The sequence below is a fragment of the Dermochelys coriacea genome, chromosome 14 (genome assembly GCF_009764565.3).
Source record: "Dermochelys coriacea isolate rDerCor1 chromosome 14, rDerCor1.pri.v4, whole genome shotgun sequence".
In the NCBI taxonomy this organism is placed as follows: Eukaryota; Metazoa; Chordata; order Testudines; family Dermochelyidae; genus Dermochelys; species Dermochelys coriacea.
The window spans coordinates 27,210,460-27,232,895 of record NC_050081.1 but is presented as its reverse complement, the minus strand read 5'-3'; the positions used below and the strand labels follow the sequence as shown (position 1 = coordinate 27,232,895).

Below are 22,436 nucleotides of genomic sequence, written 5' to 3'. Positions count from 1 at the left end.
TGGCCCAGCGTGGTGTCAGAACAGGTAGGGACTAACCTGCTTTAGCCGGGCAGCACCACTGATGGGACTTTTAATGGCCCAGTAAGTGGTGCTGACCAGAGCCACCGTGACCCACTGCCTTACATTCCATGACGCAGTACTGGGTCATGACCCACAGTCTGAAAACCACTGATTTAGTCTGACCTTCTGTTGAGCAGAGGTCAGGGAATTTCATCATATTGAGCCCAATAGCTTGTGTTTGGCTAAAGCAGATCTTCCTAAAAGGCATCCAGTTTTGATCAGGACATGGAACAGATGCCTAGGGAGGTCATGGAAGTACCTTCACTGGAGGTTTTCAAAAGGAGGCTGGATAGCCATTTGTCTTGGATGGCTTCGATACAAGAAATCCTGCATCTTGGCAGTGGGTTAAAATAGATGACCCTGGGAGTCCCATCTAATCATGGTCGGTGCATAATGGAGGCTGGGGGAGGCTAAGCCTCCCCAAACTTTGCGCTGATGGGGGGGGAGGGGCAAGTGCTGGATTACTACATGGGCCCCGTATCCAGATGCCCTGGCTAATTTGGGACCCCTGGAAAAATCTTCCTGCCCGCCTGCCCACCATGGTCAGGGGCTGGAGGAGCTCTCGCTCCCTGCTGTAGCCACAGAGCTTTTCCAGTCTCTGGGCTGCATCATGGGACTGTGGGGGGCGTAAAGGAGTGAGTGAGGCTCAGCGCCTCAGGGGAAGGGGCAGAGAGGGGGAAGAATGGGGGCAGAGCCATGGGAGGAAGGGGTGCAACAGGACCGAGGATATGGGTGGAATGGGGGCAGGGCCACAAAGGAAGGGGCAGAATGGGGTGGGGCCATGGGTGGGGCCACAGATGGAAGGGGCCGAATGCAGGAGGGGCTCCAGCCTTGGAGCTCCAGCCAGGGCCAAGAGCTGTGCCTCAGTCGCAGCCAGGGCTGAGAGCTCGACCCCAGCCGGGCCTGAGCTCTCAGCGCCCCACCAAGCTCTCAGCCCCCTCTTGCCCTGGCTGAGGTCATGGGTGCAGGGGCTGAGAGCAGTGAGCAGAGGGCTAGCCTGCCCAAGGGGAAGCTTCATGCTCCATCTGTGCATCTAACCTTATGGTTCTATGATTCTATGATCTAAACACACCAACAGATTAAGAATCTATCATATCACTTGTAGTTTCTTCCAGTGGTTAATAACCCTCACTGTTGACAAAATGTTGTGCCTTGTTTCTAATTTCAGTTTATCTGGTTTTAACTCCCAGCCACTGATTCTTGTTCTGCCTTCCTCCACTAGATCAAAGAGCTATTTATTAACCAGGAATTTTTCTTCCTGTGAGGGTACTTACACACCAGGATCAAGTTCCCTCTTGATTTCTTTACAAGCTAAACATACCAAGCTCCTTAATTCTCACTAAAACATTTTTTCCAATTCTTGAATTATTTTTGTGGAAATCTCCTTCCTCTCTAATTTTTCAACATCCTTTTTAAAATGTAGACACCAGAACTGAGTGCAATATAGCAGCACTGGTCTCATCAAAGTCATGTACAAAGATAAAAAAAGCTCCTACTCACTACTCTCTGGCTGTTTATACATCCAAGCATTGCATTAGCCCTCTGCCACAGTATCACACTGAAAGAAAAGGAGTACTTGTGGCACCTTAGAGACTAATAAATTTATTAGAGCATAAGCTTTCGTGAGCTACAGCTCACTTCATCGGATGCATTTGGTGGAAAAAACAGAGGAGAGATTTATATACACACACACAGAGAACATGAAACAATGGGTTTATCATACACACTGTAAGGAGAAAAAAGAAAAGGAGGACTTGTGGCACCTTAGAGACTAACAAATTTATTAGAGCATAAGCTTTCGTGAGCTACAGCTCACTTCATCGGATGCATTTGGTGGAAAAAAAAACAGTAAGGAGAGTGATCACTTAAGATAAACCATCACCAGCAGCAGGGGGGGGGAAAGGAGGAAAACCTTTCATGGTGACTAGCAAGGTAGGATAATTCCAGCAGTTAACAAGAATATCAGAGGAACAGTGGGGTGGTGGGGTGGGGGGGAGAAATACCATGGGGAAATAGTTTTACTTTGTGTAATGACTCATCCATTCCCAGTCTCTATTCAAGCCTAAGTTAATTGTATCCAGTTTGCAAATTAATTCCAATTCAGCAGTTGAGGTTGATCCATAAACCTGGAAATCCTGGACGCCCCATCATCTCAGGCATTGGCACCCTGACAGCAGGATTGTCTAGCTATGTAGACTCCCTCCTCAGGCCCTTCGTTCCCAGCACTCCCAGCTATCTTCGAGACACCACTGACTTCCTGAGGAAACTACAGTCCATTGGTGATCTTCCTAAAAACACCATCCTAGCCACTGTGGATGTAGAAGCCCTCTACACCAACATTCCACACAAAGATGGACTACAAGTCGTCAGGAACAGTATCCCTGATACTGTCACGGCTAACCTGGTGGCTGAAATTTGTGACTTTGTCCTGACCCATAACTATTTCACATTTAGTGACAATGTATACCTTCAAATCAGCGGCACTGCGATGGGTACCCGCATGGCCCCACAGTATGCCAACATTTTTATGGCTGACTTAGAACAACGCTTCCTCAGCTCTCGTCCCCTAATGCCCCTACTCTACTTGCGCTACATTGATGACATCTTCATCATCTGGACCCATGGAAAAGAAGCTCTTGAGGAATTCCACCATGATTTCAACAATTTCCATCCCACCATCAACCTCAGCCTGGACCAGTCCACACAAGAGATCCACTTCCGGGACACTACGGTGCTAATAAGCGATGGTCACATAAACACCACCCTATATCGGAAACCAACTGACCGCTATTCCTACCTACATGCCTCTAGCTTTCATCCAGATCATACCACTCGATCCATTGTCTACAGCCAAGTGCTACGATATAACCGCATTTGCTTCAACCCCTCAGACAGAGACAAACAACTACAAGATCTCTATCATGCATTCCTACAACTACAGTACCACCTGCTGAAATGAAGAAACAGATTGACAGAGCCAGAAGAGTACCCAGAAGTCACCTACTACAGGATAGGCCCAACAAAGAAAATAACGGAACACCACTAGCCATCACCTTCAGCCCCCAACTAAAACCTCTCCAACGCATCATCAAGGATCTACAACCTATCCTGAAGGACGACCCATCACTCTCACAGATCTTGGGAGATAGGCCAGTCCTTGCTTACAGACAGCCCCCCAATCTGAAGCAAATACTCTCCAGCAACCACACACCACACAACAGAACCACTAACCCAGGAACCTATCCTTGCAATAAAGCCTGTTGCCAACTCTGTCCACATATCTATTCAGGGGATACCATCATAGGGCCTAATCACATCAGCCACACTATCAGAGACTCATTCACCTGTGCATCTACCAATGTGATATATGTCATCATGTGCCAGCAATGCCCCTCTACCATGTACATTGGCCAAACTGGACAGTCTCTACGTAAAAGAATGAATGGACACAAATCAGACGTCAAGAATTATAACATTCAAAAACCAGTTGGAGAACACTTCAATCTCTCTGGTCACTCAATCACAGACCTAAGAGTGGCTATCCTTCAACAAAAAAGCTTCAAAAACAGACTCCAATGAGAGACTGCTGAATTGGAATTAATTTGCAAACTGGATACAATTAACTTAGGCTTGAATAGAGACTGGGAATGGATGAGTCATTACACAAAGTAAAACTATTTCCCCATGGTATTTCTCCCCCCCACCCCACCCCCCACTGTTCCTCTGATATTCTTGTTAACTGCTGGAATTAGCCTACCTTGCTTGTCACCATGAAAGGTTTTTCTCCTTTCCCCCCCCTGCTGCTGGTGATGGCTTATCTTAAGTGATCACTCTCCTTACAGTGTGTATGATAAACCCATTGTTTCATGTTCTCTGTGTGTGTGTATATAAATCTCTCCTCTGTTTTTTCCACCAAATGCATCCGATGAAGTGAGCTGTAGCTCACGAAAGCTTATGCTCTAATAAATTTGTTAGTCTCTAAGGTGCCACAAGTACTCCTTTTCTTTTTGCGAATACAGACTAACACGGCTGCTACTCTGAAAAGTATCACACTGGGAGCTCACGTTGAGTTGTTTGTCCACTAGGACCCATAAGACCTTCTCAGAGTCACTGCTTTCCAGGATACAACCCCCCATACTATATATAATGGATCCCTGTGCTTCCAGGCTGCCTGGAGTCAGGCATGCATGACAGTCTCCATGGTTACCAGCTGTCTGAATAATCTTTCTTCAAAACTAAACATTAATTCTTTCTCTCTCTACAGGAATATATTGCAATGGGACATTTGATCAGTTTGTTTGCTGGCCTTATTCACTTCCAGGAAATGTGTCTGTTCCTTGTCCTTCATATTTACCCTGGCTGAAAAATGGTAATGTGATTTCTCTTTTTTTAAAAGATTCATATCAGGAATCTTCATTGCAGGAGGGAGTTGTCAGCTCAGGCTCTACTGTCCTGGAATTGCCTGGGGGGTTGCTTGGGGCTATTCTACATCACCTCCTTCCTGGCTAGCCACCAAAGTCATCCCACTGCAACATGCTTCAAGCCCTGTAAGGATGAGCAGTGACCTTGCCTCCACCCTTCCCCACCCCTCTTTGTTATGTTTCAGTCACTTTAAGGCCAAAAAGTGACTTTGGGGTATTGACTTTTCAGAAACACTTTAAGAACCCTCCTAACTCCTTTCCCCCTAAATGCTGTCATGATGCTGACCCTTCCCCCAGCAGTTTCCTTGACCCTCAGGGAATCCTGTGGTGGTAACTAAAGGACAGGGTGTTCAACCTATGGTCTAAATTGTGGCCCTCAAGGGCAGCTGCAGTGAGAAGAAGTGTTACAGGATTGCCAGCCTCATGAGGTCCTAGAGGCTGAGAGCTAGTCAGCCCTGTTCAATCAGCTCTGCCTGTGCCATAATTGCTTGCCTCCCCACTTAAGGGGCAGGACTAGTTGTGGTCAGGTGACTGCCTGAAACACCTGTGTCTCATAAAAGGACTGAGGGAACTCAGCATCAGTGAGGAACAGAAGCAAGTTGGGCTCCCATGGAAGGATTGTAGGGAATCAGCCTAGGTGTCAGTGCTGTAGTCCAGATGGGAGTTGAGACTTTGAGAAGGACTTCAGGGAAAGAGCCTGGAAGTCAGGGCTCTATCCCAGAGCCAGAGTAACTTAAAGATAACCCTGAAGGGTGTGGGAACTGGCACCAGAGGTTGAGCTAAAGAGGGCCCAAGGAGAGTAAAAGAATGTTTTGCTTGGACTTTTGTTACCTCCAGAAGGTGATTGAATTCTCACAGTGACCCAGTTGAAGGGCTGAGGCACATGAATCCTTGGGAGTGTCAGAAAACCATAGTGATGGGGAAACTAAGGCAGGGAGCACCTGCAATGCCATGCTCAACCACCATTGGACCCTATGGGGCAGCCATGCCTTATGACAAGAACATCTTATTTGACTATGAACTGAATATGTGCCTTGCAACTCTTAAACTGACCTGTTTGAATCAGCCCCATCAATACAAGGCAGGGATATTGAGCAGCACCTCCCCAGCTGCCTCCCACCACCTCCCCTGCAGCACCAGAAACATTCTGAGCCACAGCTGGTCCTCCCTACTGTAGCTGCTCAGCAATTGCCCCACTGATCATTTACTGCATTGCAGGGGTGAGAGGAGAGTAGCTCTAACGGCTCCATTTCGGCAGGAGCTCTACTTCCTCTGTCTGAGCCTAGGGGCCCATAGCAAAGACTACTCCCCTTCCTCACACACCCCTGAGCAGCTCAAAAGGTGGGAGAGGAGGAGAAGCTGGGACATAACAGACAGTTATAGTTCCCTGCCCGCCTGCCCGGCAAGAGCAGCCTGGGGCTGGTTCTAATTTGCTTCCATTGGCAAAGGATCATATAGAGTAGGTCTACACTGCAATTAAACACCCCCAATTGGTCCTTGCTAGCTGACTTGGACTCGGAGGGCTTGGGCTAAAGGACCGTTTAATTGTAGTGTAGATGTTCTGGCTTGGGCTGAACCCCGAACCCTGGGACCCTCCCACCTCACAGGTCCGAGAGACTGGGCTTCATCCTGAGCCTGAACATCTACACTACAATTAAACAGCCCTTTAGTATGAGCCCCAGGAGTCCAAGTCAGTGTCATGGGCCAGCTGTGGGTTTTTAATTTCCATTGTGGCTTGGAATAGCTGGGGCACAGCACAATCCAGCTACTCATTCTTCCAGCATCCTACATACCCCTCCCCACTCCCTCACCTGTCCTTGCCCTTGCCCCTGCTCCAGGAGCTGAAGGGAATGAGGTACAAGAGTGAACTTTGCCAACTCTATGCCCACCGTAGATTCAGCTAGGCCAGGGGATACCCAAAAGCAGACTTGTGGAAAGTTTCTGGTTCTTCTGTGCTTCTTAGCCATCTGTAAGGAAACAGTACTAGGCAGAGATCCACTCCACGGCAGTGACTGTGGGCCCATAAATTGTATGATTAATAACACTTGGCCCCCAAGCTGACAAAGTTGGACACCTCTGCTTTAAGGTGTTCTTGACCTTTTAAGAGGATGCCTAGAGGGCTGCTCCATTCTCACCCTGCTTCTTTTGTTGCTGCACTGGCCATCATGTTCAGGGAACATCTGTTTTCCAGTATGGCCCAGCTTCAGTCTTTCCCCTGGGGATGGAGGGGCCTCCTAGCATGGGTATATTTTCAAATGGCACAAGCTCCTCTGCAGGTGTATCTGGATCTTGCATAGCTCCCCACCACTGCCAACCCCAAGATCACAAGTCAGATGCCTAAAATCATGAGATTTTTGAAAAATCACATTTTTGACTGCCTTCTGATTTCTTTCCTCACTGGGGGAAGCTGCCTGCCCCTGGTTTGTATGGGATCAGCTCACAATCAAAATTCAAACTTCAGCACACACACAAAGCTGCAGCTTCTATTCACAGCTCAAAGGGACTCCACAAACCCTTCCTTATTCCTGTGGCGTGTGTAGCAGCCACTCCATTGCCCCTTGTCACCCCCACTTGCTACACAGACTAGGCAGATGTCCCATTCCCTAGCCATGCTCCCAAACAGGTTTTTGCCCCAACCTGTCCCCTAAATTAACTTCCCCATGTTTTTCCCTCCCTTTTCTATCAGATTATCCTTCTCTGCTACATCACATCCCCTTGCACCTTGCTCAGCCAGGCCTTCTGCTCCCCACACTCCCCTGTGCCAATGGAGCTACATCATTTCACACCAGCTGAGGATCTGGCCCCTACATTCTGTGATGGGGCACCATAAGCTGATGTGCCAGAGCATGACAGGATGGTTATTTAATTACTAAATCATCCTCTTTGCCCAGAGGTCTGGTGGTGGTATGAAATATATTGTCTGTATGTAATAGGAAGTGTTCAGATTAAGAATCTAAAGGATGAAGACTGAAATGTAATTTTATCTTTTTGATCGACTCACTACATTTGCTTTTTGAAAATACTGGGGAATTTATAGAAATTTCTTTTGATAATATATTCATAAACTAAGTTTCTATGATTTTCCCCCAAATAGACATTACAAAGAATCATCAAAGGCCAAAGCAAAGATTTCTCTAATGGGGTTTCCCTAGCTTTGCTGAAAGGGTGAAATTTGTAAAGCACATGAAAAATTAAATATATGTCTTGACCTTTCAGACTGAGGCTCTGTTTACTTTCAGGAAGTGCAGGAAATGTATACAGAGTCTGCTTGGACCAGGGAATCTGGCAAACAGAAGAGAATTCAACAGATATTTGGCGTGATAATTCAGAGTGCTCTGAGAAGAATCACTTCACTCCACAAGTAAGTATGATGTTTTCTTTTATGCTTTAATACTTTAATCTTCTTAATCCCTTCTTGAATAATTGATCAGATGTTTCCACTGAATAACTGCAGAAGAGAGCCAGACTTATTTAGGTTATGATATGGAAACCTTTGCTTGTATTTAGAAGAGGGATTAGGGCTGGAAAAATCCTGAATGCTTTGGCTTCAGCAAATCATCCCTAGATCAGTTTTGGGATCACCACATTTACTGAATTCTAATACAATGAGTAAAAAATAAAACTCAGAGTAAATTACTCAGAATCCCACATGCTAAAAGGAAACATACTGTATTGGGCAAAATTGCTGTGGAACTAATTGGAGTAAACATGGAACAAATTTCCCACTTCAATTCATTCTGTTCATCCCTGAGCCTCACAATCATTAGTGGGCAGCTGCCTGCAAAGAAAAAATGGAGGCAAAATCACAAACAAATCCAGCCCTTGTTGGCACTGGACTTTGGATAAGACACTTGCAATCACTCGTTTAGGGTTAGGCTATGCTAACTGTGAGGAGAGGCAGGGGAAAACCAAGACAAAAGGGATAATTTTAAATTTTTAGAACTTTATAAGGGAACCCCCAAAAAATTTCAGGAGTATAAATAATATAGAACATTGTAAAGTACTTATTACTTATAATAATAATAAACTAAGTGTTACCAACACATTAACCTTTGCAAGCTTGTACATGGTACTCTTCTTTACTCTGTGCAGTTAATACCACATACATTGTCATTATCAAGAACAAAAGAGATTATTGAACAATTGAACAACAATTATTCACTTCAGAGAAGAATCAACTTTTCCTCTCCTTGGCTGTAAGTCCAGCTCCACTCTTGCTGACCTGTTCTTTGGTTCTCTTTGGCTTGAAGTGCCTTTTAGATTCGACGTTCCTGTGGTTGTGCCTCTTTTCACTGGGTTTATCCATAAGCGGTTTCTTCACCAGTGGGCCCTCACTTGTGCATTTTGCACCTTTATTCCTTCACTGATGTTCAAAGTCATTCTCCCTGTTCACGCACTTTAGGTCCTTTGCAGGTAGGCTTCTCATTTATTGTTTTCAGGGTCTGTTTTCATCTGACACAGCTTTTGATCACTTCCCTTTTCAACCAATTACATTTCCTTGGTACTCTCTGTCCAGTACGTCTGTAGATTTTATTTCCCTCTACTTCCTTTCTCTAATCGTGTCTGCTCACATACCCAGGTCTGTTTTTTTTCTGCTTCTCCTGACCTGAAACCTTTCCTATTTTCCTTCTTCCCACTTCCCAGTCCCCTGCTTTTATTCTTCTCTTCTGGTATTTTATCACCTGACCTCCACCCTCAGCACCAGTTCATCCCTCGCTCAGCATCTTGATTCTTCACTTTCTCTAATAGCTTTTTCCAACTGCCCCCTTTGGGTGGATTCTGAGCCCCCTCCCCAGCTCAAGCTGCCTTCTCACTGGCTGTTTCTCTCTCCAGAAGAGCATTATATGCTGCTGCATCACAGCTGCAGGTGCCAGTGCCTGGGCCAGGGTTACTACAAATCCTGTTAATAGCTGAGAGCAGTATTATCACAGTGCAGAGGGCTGCTGTACAGTGAGCATCATGGCTTGTGCAGTATGATCCCCAGGCTAGCCACATGCAGTGCTGTTACTGGCCTTTAGTCATGACTGCACCAAAAGCTGCCTGTACAGTGGTATTTTATTGTGCAAGCCAGTAACACTCATCAAGATGTCCTGAAAACGTTTACTGATCAACAACATGTCGTTTGTGCCCTTTGTACCCATTTAATATACACCCGAGTGCAGATCTTGTGGCCCATGCTGAGGACAGTGTACAGTTGCACACCTCTGTAATCGTGCCTTCTTGGGCCACAACTGAGAATGCCAAATTCAGGATGAACTGCTGAGAAATAGGGCAGATACCCCCCCCCAAGACTAGTGCTTAATCCCCCATCAGATATACCAAACCAGCAACAAAAGTAAACTTCTATTTCACCACACTGGCTAACAAGAAGTCATAAAGGCAGTTTCCTCAGGCATTCCAGTCCTTGCATTACCACCAAAAACACTAGACTTAGAGATGGGTGGTTCTTTAAAACCAGTCTCTTCAAATAAAAGTTTCTTCTGATCCCAAATGACCAGTCACACTCCCAGATCAATACATAATTTAAGACTTACCCAAAAATCATTCTGATGCCAATCTAAAATCTAAAGGTTTATTGAAAGAAAGAAAGAAAGAAAGAAAGAAAGAAAGAAAGAAAGAAAGAAAGAAAGAAAGAAAGAAAGAAAGAAAGAAAGAAAGAAAGAAAGAAAGAAAGAAAGTTAAAATTGGCTAAAGGAATCAAATACATACAATAAATGCAAGGTTCTTGGTTCAGGCTTGTAGCAGTGATAGAATAAACTGCTGGTTTAAGTTAAGTCTCTGGCTGCTTCCAAATCATCATTGGAAGGTCCTCAGTCCATTGGTTAGAATGCTCCCATTAGTATAATCCTTATTCCAGAGGTCTGAGCAGGAAAGAGGCAAAATGGAGGAATTTCCAGGGCCTTTTATATCTTCTGCCATGTGGAGGGAAACCCATTGTTTCAAACAAAGGCCTCAGCACAGCTAGTGGAAAATTACAGGTGACAAGATAGCGTTTGGAGTCACATGTGCAAGTCACATGGCCTTTCATGAAGGTTTGGACACAGTAGAAGCCATTACCTATATCTCAAACAGCATGTTTGCAAGACAGTCCATTCAGTGTAGATGGGCATCTCCCATGGTCCATTATCAGTCAAGTGTTTCTTGATGTGCCACTTAATTTGAATAGTTCCTCCAAGATGTGCTGGCTAACTATCTTGTGGGCATTACCCCAGGTGCAAACATTTGAAATCCACGTATGAAGCGAATATTCATAACTTTAAATACAAAAATGATAAATACATACAGATAGCATAATCATAACAAGCAAATCATAACCTTATTATAAACATCTTACATGCCACATTTAGTACAAGATTTGTTGCAAATATACAACAGTGGTTGGAACAATGATCTATATGGTCATATTTTAATCAGATAACATCACAATCTCCACTGAGGAATACTCTTATCATACTAAGCACAGTGTGGTTCAGAGAACAGGTGATAGGGCTAAGGGTCAAGAAACCAAGGTTCTAATTCCAGCACAATTGCTGCCTTGCTGTGTGATGGTGGAGAAGTCACTTCATCTTTCTGTGCCTCTTTTTCCACTTCCATGCTTGGTTCATGATTTCTGATTGTAGATGGCACTCCAATCTGACAGAACCAGATTCATTTTTAGATATACCTGAAGCTAGACAGTGTCTGAGAGATATCGGTTGTGCACTACGTTCCTCACATTACACTGATTTTCCAAGGTCTCAAATGTGGGTAAGAGAGGAGGGTGTCAAACCTACTAGTACAACACCACAGATTTTCCAGTATGGCCTTGGTAGATTTTTGCTTCCCAAAGGCTGTGTGAGGCCTCAGCAAATAAACTTGCTATTCCTGAACCTGCTAAGGCTGCCACAGTGTGTACTATGGTCTCCCACAGTATTCTTGCCAGCAAGTTAAAGAAGTATGGATTGGATGAATGGACTAGCCAGGTGGATAGAAAGCTGGCTAGATCATTGGGCTCAATGGGTAGTGATCAATGGCTTGATGTCTAGTTGGCAGCTGATATAAGCAGACTGCCCCAGGGGTCAGTCCTGGGGCTGGTTTCATTCTACATCTTCATTAATGATCTGCATGATGGGATGGATTGAACCCTCAGCAAGTTTGCAGATGACACTAAGCTGGGGGGAAAGTTAGCTACACTGGAGGGTAGAGATAGGATCCAGAGGGACCAAGAAAAATTGGAGGATTGGGCCAGAAGAAATCTGATGAGGTTCGGCAAGGACAAGGGCAGAGTCCTGCCCTTAGGACAGAAGAATCCCATGCACTGCTATAGGCTGGGGACTGACTGGCTAAGCTGCAGTCCTGCAGAAAAGGACCTGGGGATTACAGTGGATGAGAAGATGGATATGGTCAACAGTGTGCCCTTGTTGCCAAGAAGGCTAATGGCATATTGGGCTGCATTAGTAGGAGCATTGCCAGCAGATCAGGGAAATGTGATTATTCCCCTCTATTCAGAACTGGTGAGGCCACATCTGGAGTATTGCGTCCAGTTTTGAGTCCTCCACTACAGAAAGGATTGGAGAGAGTCCAGTGGAGGATAAAGAAAATGATCAGGGGGCTGGGACAAATGACTTATGAGGAGAGACTGAGGGAACTGGCCTTATTTAATCTGCAGAAGAGAAGAGTGAGGGGGATTTGATAGCAGCCTTCAACTATCTGAAGGGGGGGTTCTAAGAGGAGCTAGACTGTTCTCAGTGGTGGCAGAGGACAGAACAAGGAGCAATGGTCTCAAGTGGTAGTGCGGGAGGTCTAGGTTGGATATTAGGAAAACTATTTCACTAGGAGGGAGGTGAAGTACTGGAATGGGTTACCTAGGGAAGTGGTGGAATCTCTATCCTTAGAGGTTATTACGTCCCAGCTTGAAAAAGCCCTGGTTGGAATGATTTAATTGGGCTTTGAGCAGGGGGTTGGACTAGATGACCTCCTGAGATCTCTTCCAACCCTAATCTTCTGTGATTCTATGATTCTGTGCTGTACCGTTGCTCTTCTCTTGGCAAGTGTTTGCTGAATCTCCCATGGGTACCTGTCTGCATTGCTTGCACTGGTTCTCTGTATCACAGGAAGATGCACTTGCTCTGATGTACCTATCCCCTGAGCTCTGTTTCTGCTCCTGTTCATCTTGGTTCATCTGTACCTTCTCCTTCTGTTGTGCTGGACCTGCTTTTACCTGGGTGCGATATCAATTGGTTGGGTTAGATCCATGGCAAGTATCTACCAACAGCAGATAACTCAACCATTTTTTTCATCTAATTCAGAGGTGAAAAACTCCTATGCCCATGTTGTCAGCTCATTCTGTTCCTTGGTGCTGGATTTTGTACTGCTGCTGCTGCGTGTCAACATGGAGATGGGCTTCTAAAGACAGCATGCTGGGAATCTCCAGCACCCACATTGCTCCCTGCTGGCTCTATTGTTCCATTATCCCTATACTATTTTCCTTTCACAAAGTGGCAGATGTATTTTCTTCTGTATCATGGAAAAATACCAGAAAGCATATTATGGCAGGCTCCACCACTATGCCCTCTCAAGGGTATGGCCACCAACTCGAGTTCGTTAGAAACAGCTATATTACAATGATGAAGGTGATAACATCCAAGCCAATGCACTTGAACCATCAGTGGAAACAGTGACATTGCTCAGAAGAAGATACGATTACCAGGCTGGACAATAAATCATTGCACTCCATATAGGGGTTTAGTGAGTAGTCTGTACTGTGGAGTTGTCCTCTGTCTATAGAATTTTTCAGTTTGTTTCCCGAAGAGAAGTTTTACTTGAGCTAGAAAAGTAAATACATCATGCTGGATCAGCTAAGCAGCATTAGCTCCCTCCCTCTTCCCCTTCCTGCAGCCAGGTAAGGGGAAATGTCCTCAAACAGAAGTGGACGAGCTCTGTTTGTAAGTGGTGGCCGCATGGCTAGCCAGGAGCTGCAAAGAAGCTGCATGCAAAGAGGAACACCCCCCAGGAACTATGTGCAGAGCCATGTGTGGAACAGGCTGTTGCTGCTGGATGTGACAGATGGGTGTGAGTCTGTGTGGGACTTATGGGGGAACAGCAAGAGCTGGGTGGAGAGCCAGTGCAGAGTAGCCCCAATCGGAGACAATAACAGCCTGTCTTGGAAAACCTCAAGCTTCTATTTACTTGAATAAAGACTGGACTGGAGAAGGCACCCCAACCACTAGGCTTGAAGAATCCTGACTCTCAATTGGACTGTCCCAGGGACCCAAACATTTACCACTATTGCTCACTTTGGAGTGTAACCATTTAAGCCTCTGTACCTGAGGTATTTCCCCTTTCCTGCCAACCCTAATAAAATAGCCTTTCACTTACTATGTATCTGAGTGGTTATTGGGATCCACCAGGGCTAATGCCCACAACACCTGGCTGCCAAAGCACTGTACCACTTGCCTCTGCGTTGCAGTAGACCTGTAACACTACTGACACCTTAGGAGTTTGGTGTAATTAATTATCTCCAATAATTACAAAATGCATCAGAAATAGGAACAAAAGAAATAAAATGTTAAATGAAAAGATGAAAGCAAAATTGATGCACACTCATTCCAGCTCAGATGTCCTATTCCATATCACTCGACATGCTCACACATTAATTTCTCCTTTTAATTCATCCTTATTTTCATTCTTGAGTTTAGAAACAAAACCTGTGTAAGTGGTGCTGAAAATGATTGCACATGATAGACCTGATTCTCAAAACTGCCCACCCAAAAATGCATGTTCAACTGTTCACCCATTTTGCACAAATGATTATTGTGCTTCATGCCAAATTAGGTAATTTCAAATGAGTAATTAGAGCTGGTTGAAACTCAGAATTTCTGTTTAACTGGAAATTTCAACACTTCAAAATGTGTTTCATTCTGAATCAGAGCAAAACAAACATTTAGAATTGTTCTACAAAATGGAAATTCGGGAAAAAAGTTTTGAAAAATTTCAAAATTTAGATTCAAAATGATTTTTTCCCATTTTTAATTACTTTTATTATATTTGTGTTACCCTGCAATCATATTTCTAAGATATTGAAAGAAGCTTGCTGCTCTAATTAGTACACTGAGTGCTTATCTTCTTTTCTTGTTCAAAATGTGAAACAGTTGCCTCACAATACAAACAGGAGACATCATGGGCTAGAAAATAAGATGTTTCAATTAGTACTAAACAGCATCTATCCTTAATTATTTTAAAACTAAACTAAAATTAAAAGGAAAGGAAATAATATTTTGACTATTATGCCATAACATGTCATATTATGCACTATTACTACTACTGACATGTCATAAAATAATGTACAATAATAAAAATACATTTTTAAAAAAAAATTTGTTTTGAAATAAAATTTCAAAATTTTCTCAAATGAAATTTGCCATTTAAAAATTTACACAGGAATTGTCATTAAAATTGCTGTGATTTCATGAACAATTTTAGTTTAAACAGAATGGCATTTTCTGATAGAAAACTGTTTTGATGAAAAATTTCTTCCCAGCATTAGTAATTATGAATTTATTTGGCTATCTTCATACCCTAGAGCCCAATTTGCATATGTAATCATGGTGGCTGTTGGCAGAAATTAGGCTCACAGTAGTGCATGCACAATTTTCAAAATTAGACCCTATGTGCCTATTCCAAATATTAAATTATTTCAAATTTTAAAACCTGCTAATTATACCTGGCTTTCCATAGTGCTTCCCACCTGTTGATCTCACAGGGGTTACTGAGGAGGGTCATTTACAGATGGGGAAACTGAAGTTTGGAGCAGTTAAGTGACTTGCCCAAGGGACAAATAATAGAACCCTGACGTCTTAACTCCTAGGCTAGTGCCCTATCTGCTGGGCCAGGCTGATTCCCACACTTGTGCGACTTATTTATTTTTCTCTGTTGTTCTTATGATTAGGAAGAAGAACACATGTTACTTTCCACACTACAGCTACTATACACGGTTGGATACTGCTTGTCTCTCACTTCCCTTGTATTAGCTCTACTTATACTTCTGCTCCTCAGGTTAGTGTCAACCAACATTTCTAGAAAATGTCTTGTATTCTGGAATTAAACAATTTTTGGATTCTTTTTTCAAGTAACTGATTTTATAATTCCATGTAAGATGTAACTATATACATTTATTATGCAAATATAGTTCTTGAGCAATATCAGTTGATGGCTATAATATGAATACAATTATATTGTTCATAATGAAATTTATTCTAAAGAATTCATAAAAAGGGAGATTTCTTTTTGTACTTCCACAGAAAACTTCACTGCACTAGAAACTACATCCATATAAATTTATTTGCTTCATTTATACTGCGAGCCACAGCAGTTCTTATAAAAGATACCATATACCATAATACTTATTCAAAAAGACCAAATAATGAAACTGGATGGATTTCCTACTTCAGTTCGGAGGTAATTCTATTTTAGTTCATTGTTAGTAGTAAAATTTTTGCTGCAAAAGTTAAAGTTGAAAAGCAATTTCCCTTAGGAAAACAGGTTTTAGATGCTAAGAGGTGAGTTATGAAAATAGGAAATAGTGTTCATGGAGAATTAGGGTAAAATTCTGATTCAGAATTTATATTTATTTGATTTAGATATGATCATAAGAAAAATGTATAGTAAGCACACTGTGCTGGTTAATAGTGTTGATAGTTGCCATTTCCCAGCTGAATCTCCAGAGATATTTCCTGCAGCTGCCATGCTGGGTACCTGATAGCAATTGGATACTTCTAGTAGTGCGTATTTCTTTCTGTGGTGATCATAAAAGATTAGGGTTGGAAGAGACCTCAGGAGGTCATCTAGTCCAACTCCTGACTCAAAGCAGGACCAACCCCAACTAAATCATCCCAGCCAGGGCTTTCTCAAGCCAGGCCTTAAAAACTTCGAAGGATGGAGATTCCACCACCTCTTTAGGCAACCCATTCCAGTGCTTCACCTCCCTCCTAGTGAAATAGATTTTCCTAATATCCAACCTAGACCTCCCCCACTGCAACTTGAGATCATTGCTCCTTGTTCTGTCATCTGCCACCACTGAAAACAGCTTAGCTCCATCCTCTTTGGAACCTCCCTTCGGGTAATTAAGGGCTGCTATCAAATTCCCCCCCCACACACACACACACTCACTCACTTCCTTTCTGCAGACTAAGTAAGCCCAGTTCTCTCAACCTCTCTTCGTAAGTCATGTGCCCCAGCCCTCTAACCATTTTTGTTGCCCTCCGCTGGACTTTCTCCAATTTGTCCACATCCTTTCTATAGTGGGGGGCGCAAAACTGGTTGCAATATTCCAGATGTGGCCTCACCAGTGCTGAATAGAAAGGAATAATCACTTCCCTTGATCTGCTGGCAATGTTCCTACTAATGCAGCGCAATATGCCATTAGCCTTCCTGGCAACGAGGGCACACAGTTGACTCATATCCAGCTTCTTGTCCACTGTAATCCACAGGTCCTTTTTTGCAGAACTGCTGCTTAGCCAGTTGGTCCCCAGCCTGTAGCAGTGCATGGGGTTCTTCCTTCCTAAGTGCAGGACTCTACACTAGCTCTTGTTATACCTCATCAGATTTCTTTTGGCCCAATCATCCAATTTGTCTAGGTCCCTCTGGACCCTATCCCTAACCTCTGGCATATCTACCTCTCCCCCCAGATTAGTGCCATCTGCAAACTTGCTGAGAGTTCAATCCATCCCATCATCTGATCATTAATGAAAATGTTGAACAAAACTGGCCCTAGGACCGACCCCTGGGGCACTCCACTTGATATCAACTGCCAACTAGACGTTAAGTCTTTGATCACTACCTGTTGAGCCTGACGATCTAGCCAGCTTTCTATCCACCTTATAGTCCATTCATCCAATCCATACTTCTTTAACTTGCTGGCAAGAATACTGTGGGAGACCGTATCAAAAGCTTTGCTAAAGTCAAGGTATATGACATCCACTTCTTTCCCCATATCCACAGAGCCAGTTAACTCATCATAGAAGGCAATCAGGTTGGTCAGGCATGACTTGCCCTCTGTGAATCCATGTTGACTATTCCTGATCACCTTCCTCTCCTCCAAGTGGTTCAAAATGGATTTCTTGAGGATGTGCTCCATGATTTTCCTGGGGACTGAGGTGAGGCTGATCGGTCTGTAGTTCCCTGGATTCTCCTTCTTCCCCTTTTTAAAGATTGGCACTATATTTGCCTTTTTCCAATCATCTGGGACCTCCCCTGATTGCCACGAGTTTTCAGAGATAATCACCAGGAGCTCTGCAATCACATCAGCCAACTCCCTCAGCACCCTCGGATGCATTGCATCTGGCCCCACGGACTTGTGCATGTCCAGGTCTTCTAAATAGTCCTTAACTTGTTCTTTCACCACCGAAGTCTGCTCGCCTCCTCCCCATACTGTGCTGCCCAGTGCAGTAGTCTGAGAGCTGACCTTGTCTGTGAAGACTGAGCCCAAAAAAGCATCAAGTACTTCAGCTTTTTCCACATCAGCTGTCACTAGGTTGCCTCCCCCATTCTGTATGGGTCTCACATTTTCCCTGACCTTCTTCTTGTTGCTAACATACCTGCAGAAACTTTTATGTTACCCTTCACATCCCTTAGTAGCTGCAACTCCAATTGTGCTTTGGCCTTCCTGATTATAACCCTGCATGCTTGAGCAATATTTTTATACTTTCCCTACTCATCTGTCCAGGTTTCCACTTGTAAACTTCCTTTTTGTGTTTAAGCTCACTGAAGATTTCTCTGTTAAGCCAAGTTGGTCGCCTGCCATATTTACTATTCTTTCTGCACATAGGTATGGTTTGTTCCTGCACCCTCAATAAGGCTTCTTTAAAATACAGCCAGCTCTCCCGGACGCCTTTCCCCCTCATATTAGCCTTTCAGGGGATCCTGCCCATCAGTTCCCTGAGGGAGTCAAAGTCTGATTTTCTCAAGTCCAGGATCTGTATTTTGCTGCTCTTCTTGCTTCCTTCTGTCAGGATCCTGAATTTGAGCATTTCATGGTCACTGCTGCCCAGGTTACCACCCACCTCTACTTCTGGTACCAGTTCTTCCTTGTTTGTGAGCAGCAGGTCAAGAGGAGCACAGCCCTTAGTTGGTTCCTCCAGCACTTGCACGAAGAAGTTGTCCCCAACACTCTCCAAAAACTTCCTGCATTTTCTGTGCACTGCTGTATTGCTGTCCCAGCAGATGTTAGGGTGATTGAAGTGCCCCATGAGAACCACGGCCTGTGATCTGGAAACTTCTGTTAGTTGTTGGAAGAAAGCCTCGTCCACCTCATCCTCCTGGTCTGGTGGTCTATAGCAGATGTCCACCATGACATCACCCTTGTTGCTCCCGCCTCTAAATTTAACCCAAAGACTCTCAACAGGCTTTTCTCCAGTTTCCTACTGGAGCTCTGAGCAATTATATTGCTCTCTTACAGACAGTACAACTCCTCCACCTTTTTTCCCCCACCTGTCCTTCCTGAACAGTTTATACTCATCCATGACAGTGCTCCAGTCTTGTGAGTTACCCCACCAAGTCTCTATTATTCCAATCACATCATAGTTCCTTGACTGTGCCAGGACTTCCAATTCTTCCTGTTTGTGTCCCAGGTTTCTTGAGTTTGTGTACAGGCACCTAAGATAACTAGCCCATTGCCCTGCTAACTGATTGCCTTGCTTTCTCAGTATGAATCAGGAGGCCTCCTTCTGTTTCCTCCCAGTATCTCACTTCCCCACTTACCTCAGAGCTTAGGTCTCCATCTCCCAGCGAACCTAGTTTAAAGCCCTCCTCACTAGTTAGCAAGTCTGCCTGTGAAGATGCTCTTCCCTCTCTTCATTAGGTGGATCCCATCTCTTCCTGGCAATCCTTCTTCCTGCAACAACAGCTCATGGTCGAAGAATCCAGAGCCTTCTCTCTGACACCACCTGCGTAACCATGCATTTACCTCCAAAATTTGATGGTCCCTACCTGGGCCTTTTCCTTCAACTGGGAAGATGGACAAGAACTTGACTTGCGCCTCAACTCCTTTATCCTTCTTCCCAGAGTCTTCAGTGACCCGCTCAAGGTCATTGGTGCCCACATGGAGAAGCAGGAAGGGGTAGCGGTCTGAGGGCTTGATCAGTCTCAGCAGACTGTCGGTCACATCCTGAGTTCTAGCTCCAGGAAAGCAGCACACTTCTCGAGTTTCCCAGTCTGCATGGCAGATGGAGAACCTTTAGGTGAGAGTTCCTGACCACCACCACCCATCTCCTCCTCTTGGGAGTGGTGGTTGTTGAACTCCTATCCTTAGGACAATGCATCCTATGCCTTCCGGTCGATGGGGTCTCCTTCCGAGCCCTTCCCTCAGATGACTCTTCCAAACTGTTCTCCATAGTACCTGTGCAAAAAGCCTGAAAACCAGTAGGTCCCCTCCCTACAATCCACTCAGCTCATGCATGAGCTCCTTAATCAGATAATATGTCTGTTCCTTGTATGAACTTCTCCTGGTGTTCCCCCTACCTTGGTATTAGGGTCCATCAATAAGTTTCAAAGAACGTACTTAGGAATCATCCTAAAAGAATAAACCCTTTCAAAGGTTGCACTAGAAATGGCTGAGCAGCACTAATGCTAGAGCAGTGGAAAGAGATTTCCCTACATATCTTCATAGACAAGGACAGAGAGATCCAGTCCCTCCCCAAGCTTCCTGTTAGTTGTGTGGCATCTTCTTCTAAGAAATCGTGTGTGTGTGTGTGTGTGTTTGTGTGTGTGTGTGTGTATATATATCCTCACAGCATGCCTGGCCCACATGAGGCACTTGGTTGTTTTTTTGGAATCTCTCTCACTCACTCACACACACACACACACACACACACACCGTTTTTAGCATGTTGGAGACAGAATATATATTCTGATTAGCTGGTTTTGGCTGTAGATGACATCATAGGTTTGATCTATTCCCAATGGCACACAGCTGGGACCTCATCATGGAAGTGCAGCAACCCAATTAAAGCTGCAGAAGGGTGTCTGACTGAACCAAATATTTATTAAAACTGTTAATTTTTAAAGGATATAAAATATGACATAAGAGCAACAGTTCTTTTCAGAGATTTTACAGTACTACAATGTGTAATTAATTACTATTATTAAATACTTCCTGCTGTCTTATTTCTGCAGATTTTAACCATTTGCAGGACTTCCCAGTTTTTCTTGCATTACTTTGTTGGTGCAAATTATTTTTGGCTTTTAGTTGAAGGTCTTTATCTCCACACATTATTGGTGACTGCTGTGCTCTCTGAAAGGCTACTGCTGCAAAGATATATTGTGATAGGATGGGGTAAGTAAACAGTTTCAAATATGTTATTTGTCTTATTTTATATCAGAAAATAAATGATAGGTAAACAAAGTTTTGATACTTTGTGAAAGAAAGAGAAAAGCTGATTATTTGAACTCCCTGAAATTTGTCAACTTCCCTATGCTAATGAGGTGTCCAGAATTGATCATGTGATCATAATGTACTTTGTAACAACATAATATGTAATGTCCAGCAGGTGTCTGCACATACTGGAAATTAGTAAATTCCCTGGTAACATCTGGGGACTGGAGGAAAGCATACTGTGAATGTGGGGCATGGAGGGATAGCCAGGGAAATTACTGACACTGGACGGAGGGGCTGGCTTCAGGCTGGGAAGGGGTGTCTCAGTATTTCTTACTGCTGTTCCTATGGGAACTTCCTTGGCACCTGGTGCCCAGTTTGTCCCCGCCCCTGGCAGCTGGCACCCTTTGCACCAATGTCCTCCTGCTCCCACCCAGGTGCCAGTACACTGTCCCATCACCCCCACCCAGGCCCACCAAGAGCAATTCCGGGCCACAGGTCCAGAGCCGTCAGTGGGGGCGGGAGCAGGGCCCAGGGTACGACGCTGTTACTTCCAGGACCGACTGTACTGGCCTGCAGGGTCCTCGAGAGTGCGTAGCAGTCGTGCATGCCCGTAGGAGCCCTGCGCCCCCTCCCCAGGTGATTTAAAAGGGCCCGGGGTTCCCAGCTTCCACTGCCATTACTGCTACAGTAGCGGCAGCCAGGGGCCCCTGGGCAATTGACCCCTTCCCCCCCCAAATTGGTGGGCTTGTCCACACCTGCAGCTGGTACACATGCTCCTGCCCCTCTTCTGGGCCAGCTTTCTGAGCCAAGATCTGCTGGCTTCTCCCTGGTGACCAGCCTGATTTCATGCTCTCTGGCATTCGCTCCAGCCCCTTCTCTGGATTCCACTCTCATTTTCTCCCCCTGCTTATGTGCACAGGAGGAATATAGGTGGGCCATACTCTTGCCTCCACAAGATATTGGGTGGGTCCTACTATTCCTTCCCCCCCACACTCCCCTCGATTACACCATCCTGGTATCATCCCCTTTTTCATAACAAGAATGTTCCAGTACCTAAAAGAATCAGAAAACCCATTCTCACACGTTCTATATGTCAATCAACTATTAAAGCAATACCAAATTTTCCATTTAACATATCATCATATTATGGCATTTATCCAAAAATGTCTCCATTTAATATAGTCACTCTGTGTCTACACATTATAATGGAATGTAGGACTAGCATAGTTGAGGTGGCACCAGCATTTCTATTTTAATGGGAATAATGAAATTCTCAGTGTGTTTTGAGTTAGAGGTTAAACCTGAACTGCTTGTTGTAAATTGTGAATTGGTAGTGCCAGGGAAAACAGACAATCTGACCCAAGTTATAATTCCTTCAAAAAAACATCATGTTACCAAAATATTTTCACTGTCTCCTTGTTTCTTAAATTTGGACCTCTTTTTAAAATGTAATAAAGCAACATGAATTATGAAATCACTATGTATAGTTCTTCAGTATGTATAGGTTCATGAATGCTTGATGAATCATCTTTTGTGTTACTAGTTACTAAGGTTTAATAAGTCACAGGCTTAATGCAGGTATTACTGGCCTGTGTTATACTGGA

At 44.2% G+C, this 22,436-nt stretch overlaps 1 protein-coding gene across 1 annotated transcript in view; it reads left to right on the top strand.

Annotated features, from left to right (window-relative positions):
* The window catches only part of GLP2R (glucagon like peptide 2 receptor), a 143,918-nt gene that overhangs the window by 22,440 nt on the left and 99,042 nt on the right, over window positions 1–22,436 (top strand). Inside the window, exons 3-7 of the mRNA XM_038371934.2 lie at window positions 4,325–4,429; window positions 7,721–7,842; window positions 15,409–15,515; window positions 15,761–15,917; window positions 20,631–20,790. Coding sequence (XP_038227862.1) covers window positions 4,325–4,429; window positions 7,721–7,842; window positions 15,409–15,515; window positions 15,761–15,917; window positions 20,631–20,790 — 651 coding nt within the window. The remainder of the gene's footprint in view (window positions 1–4,324; window positions 4,430–7,720; window positions 7,843–15,408; window positions 15,516–15,760; window positions 15,918–20,630; window positions 20,791–22,436) is intronic.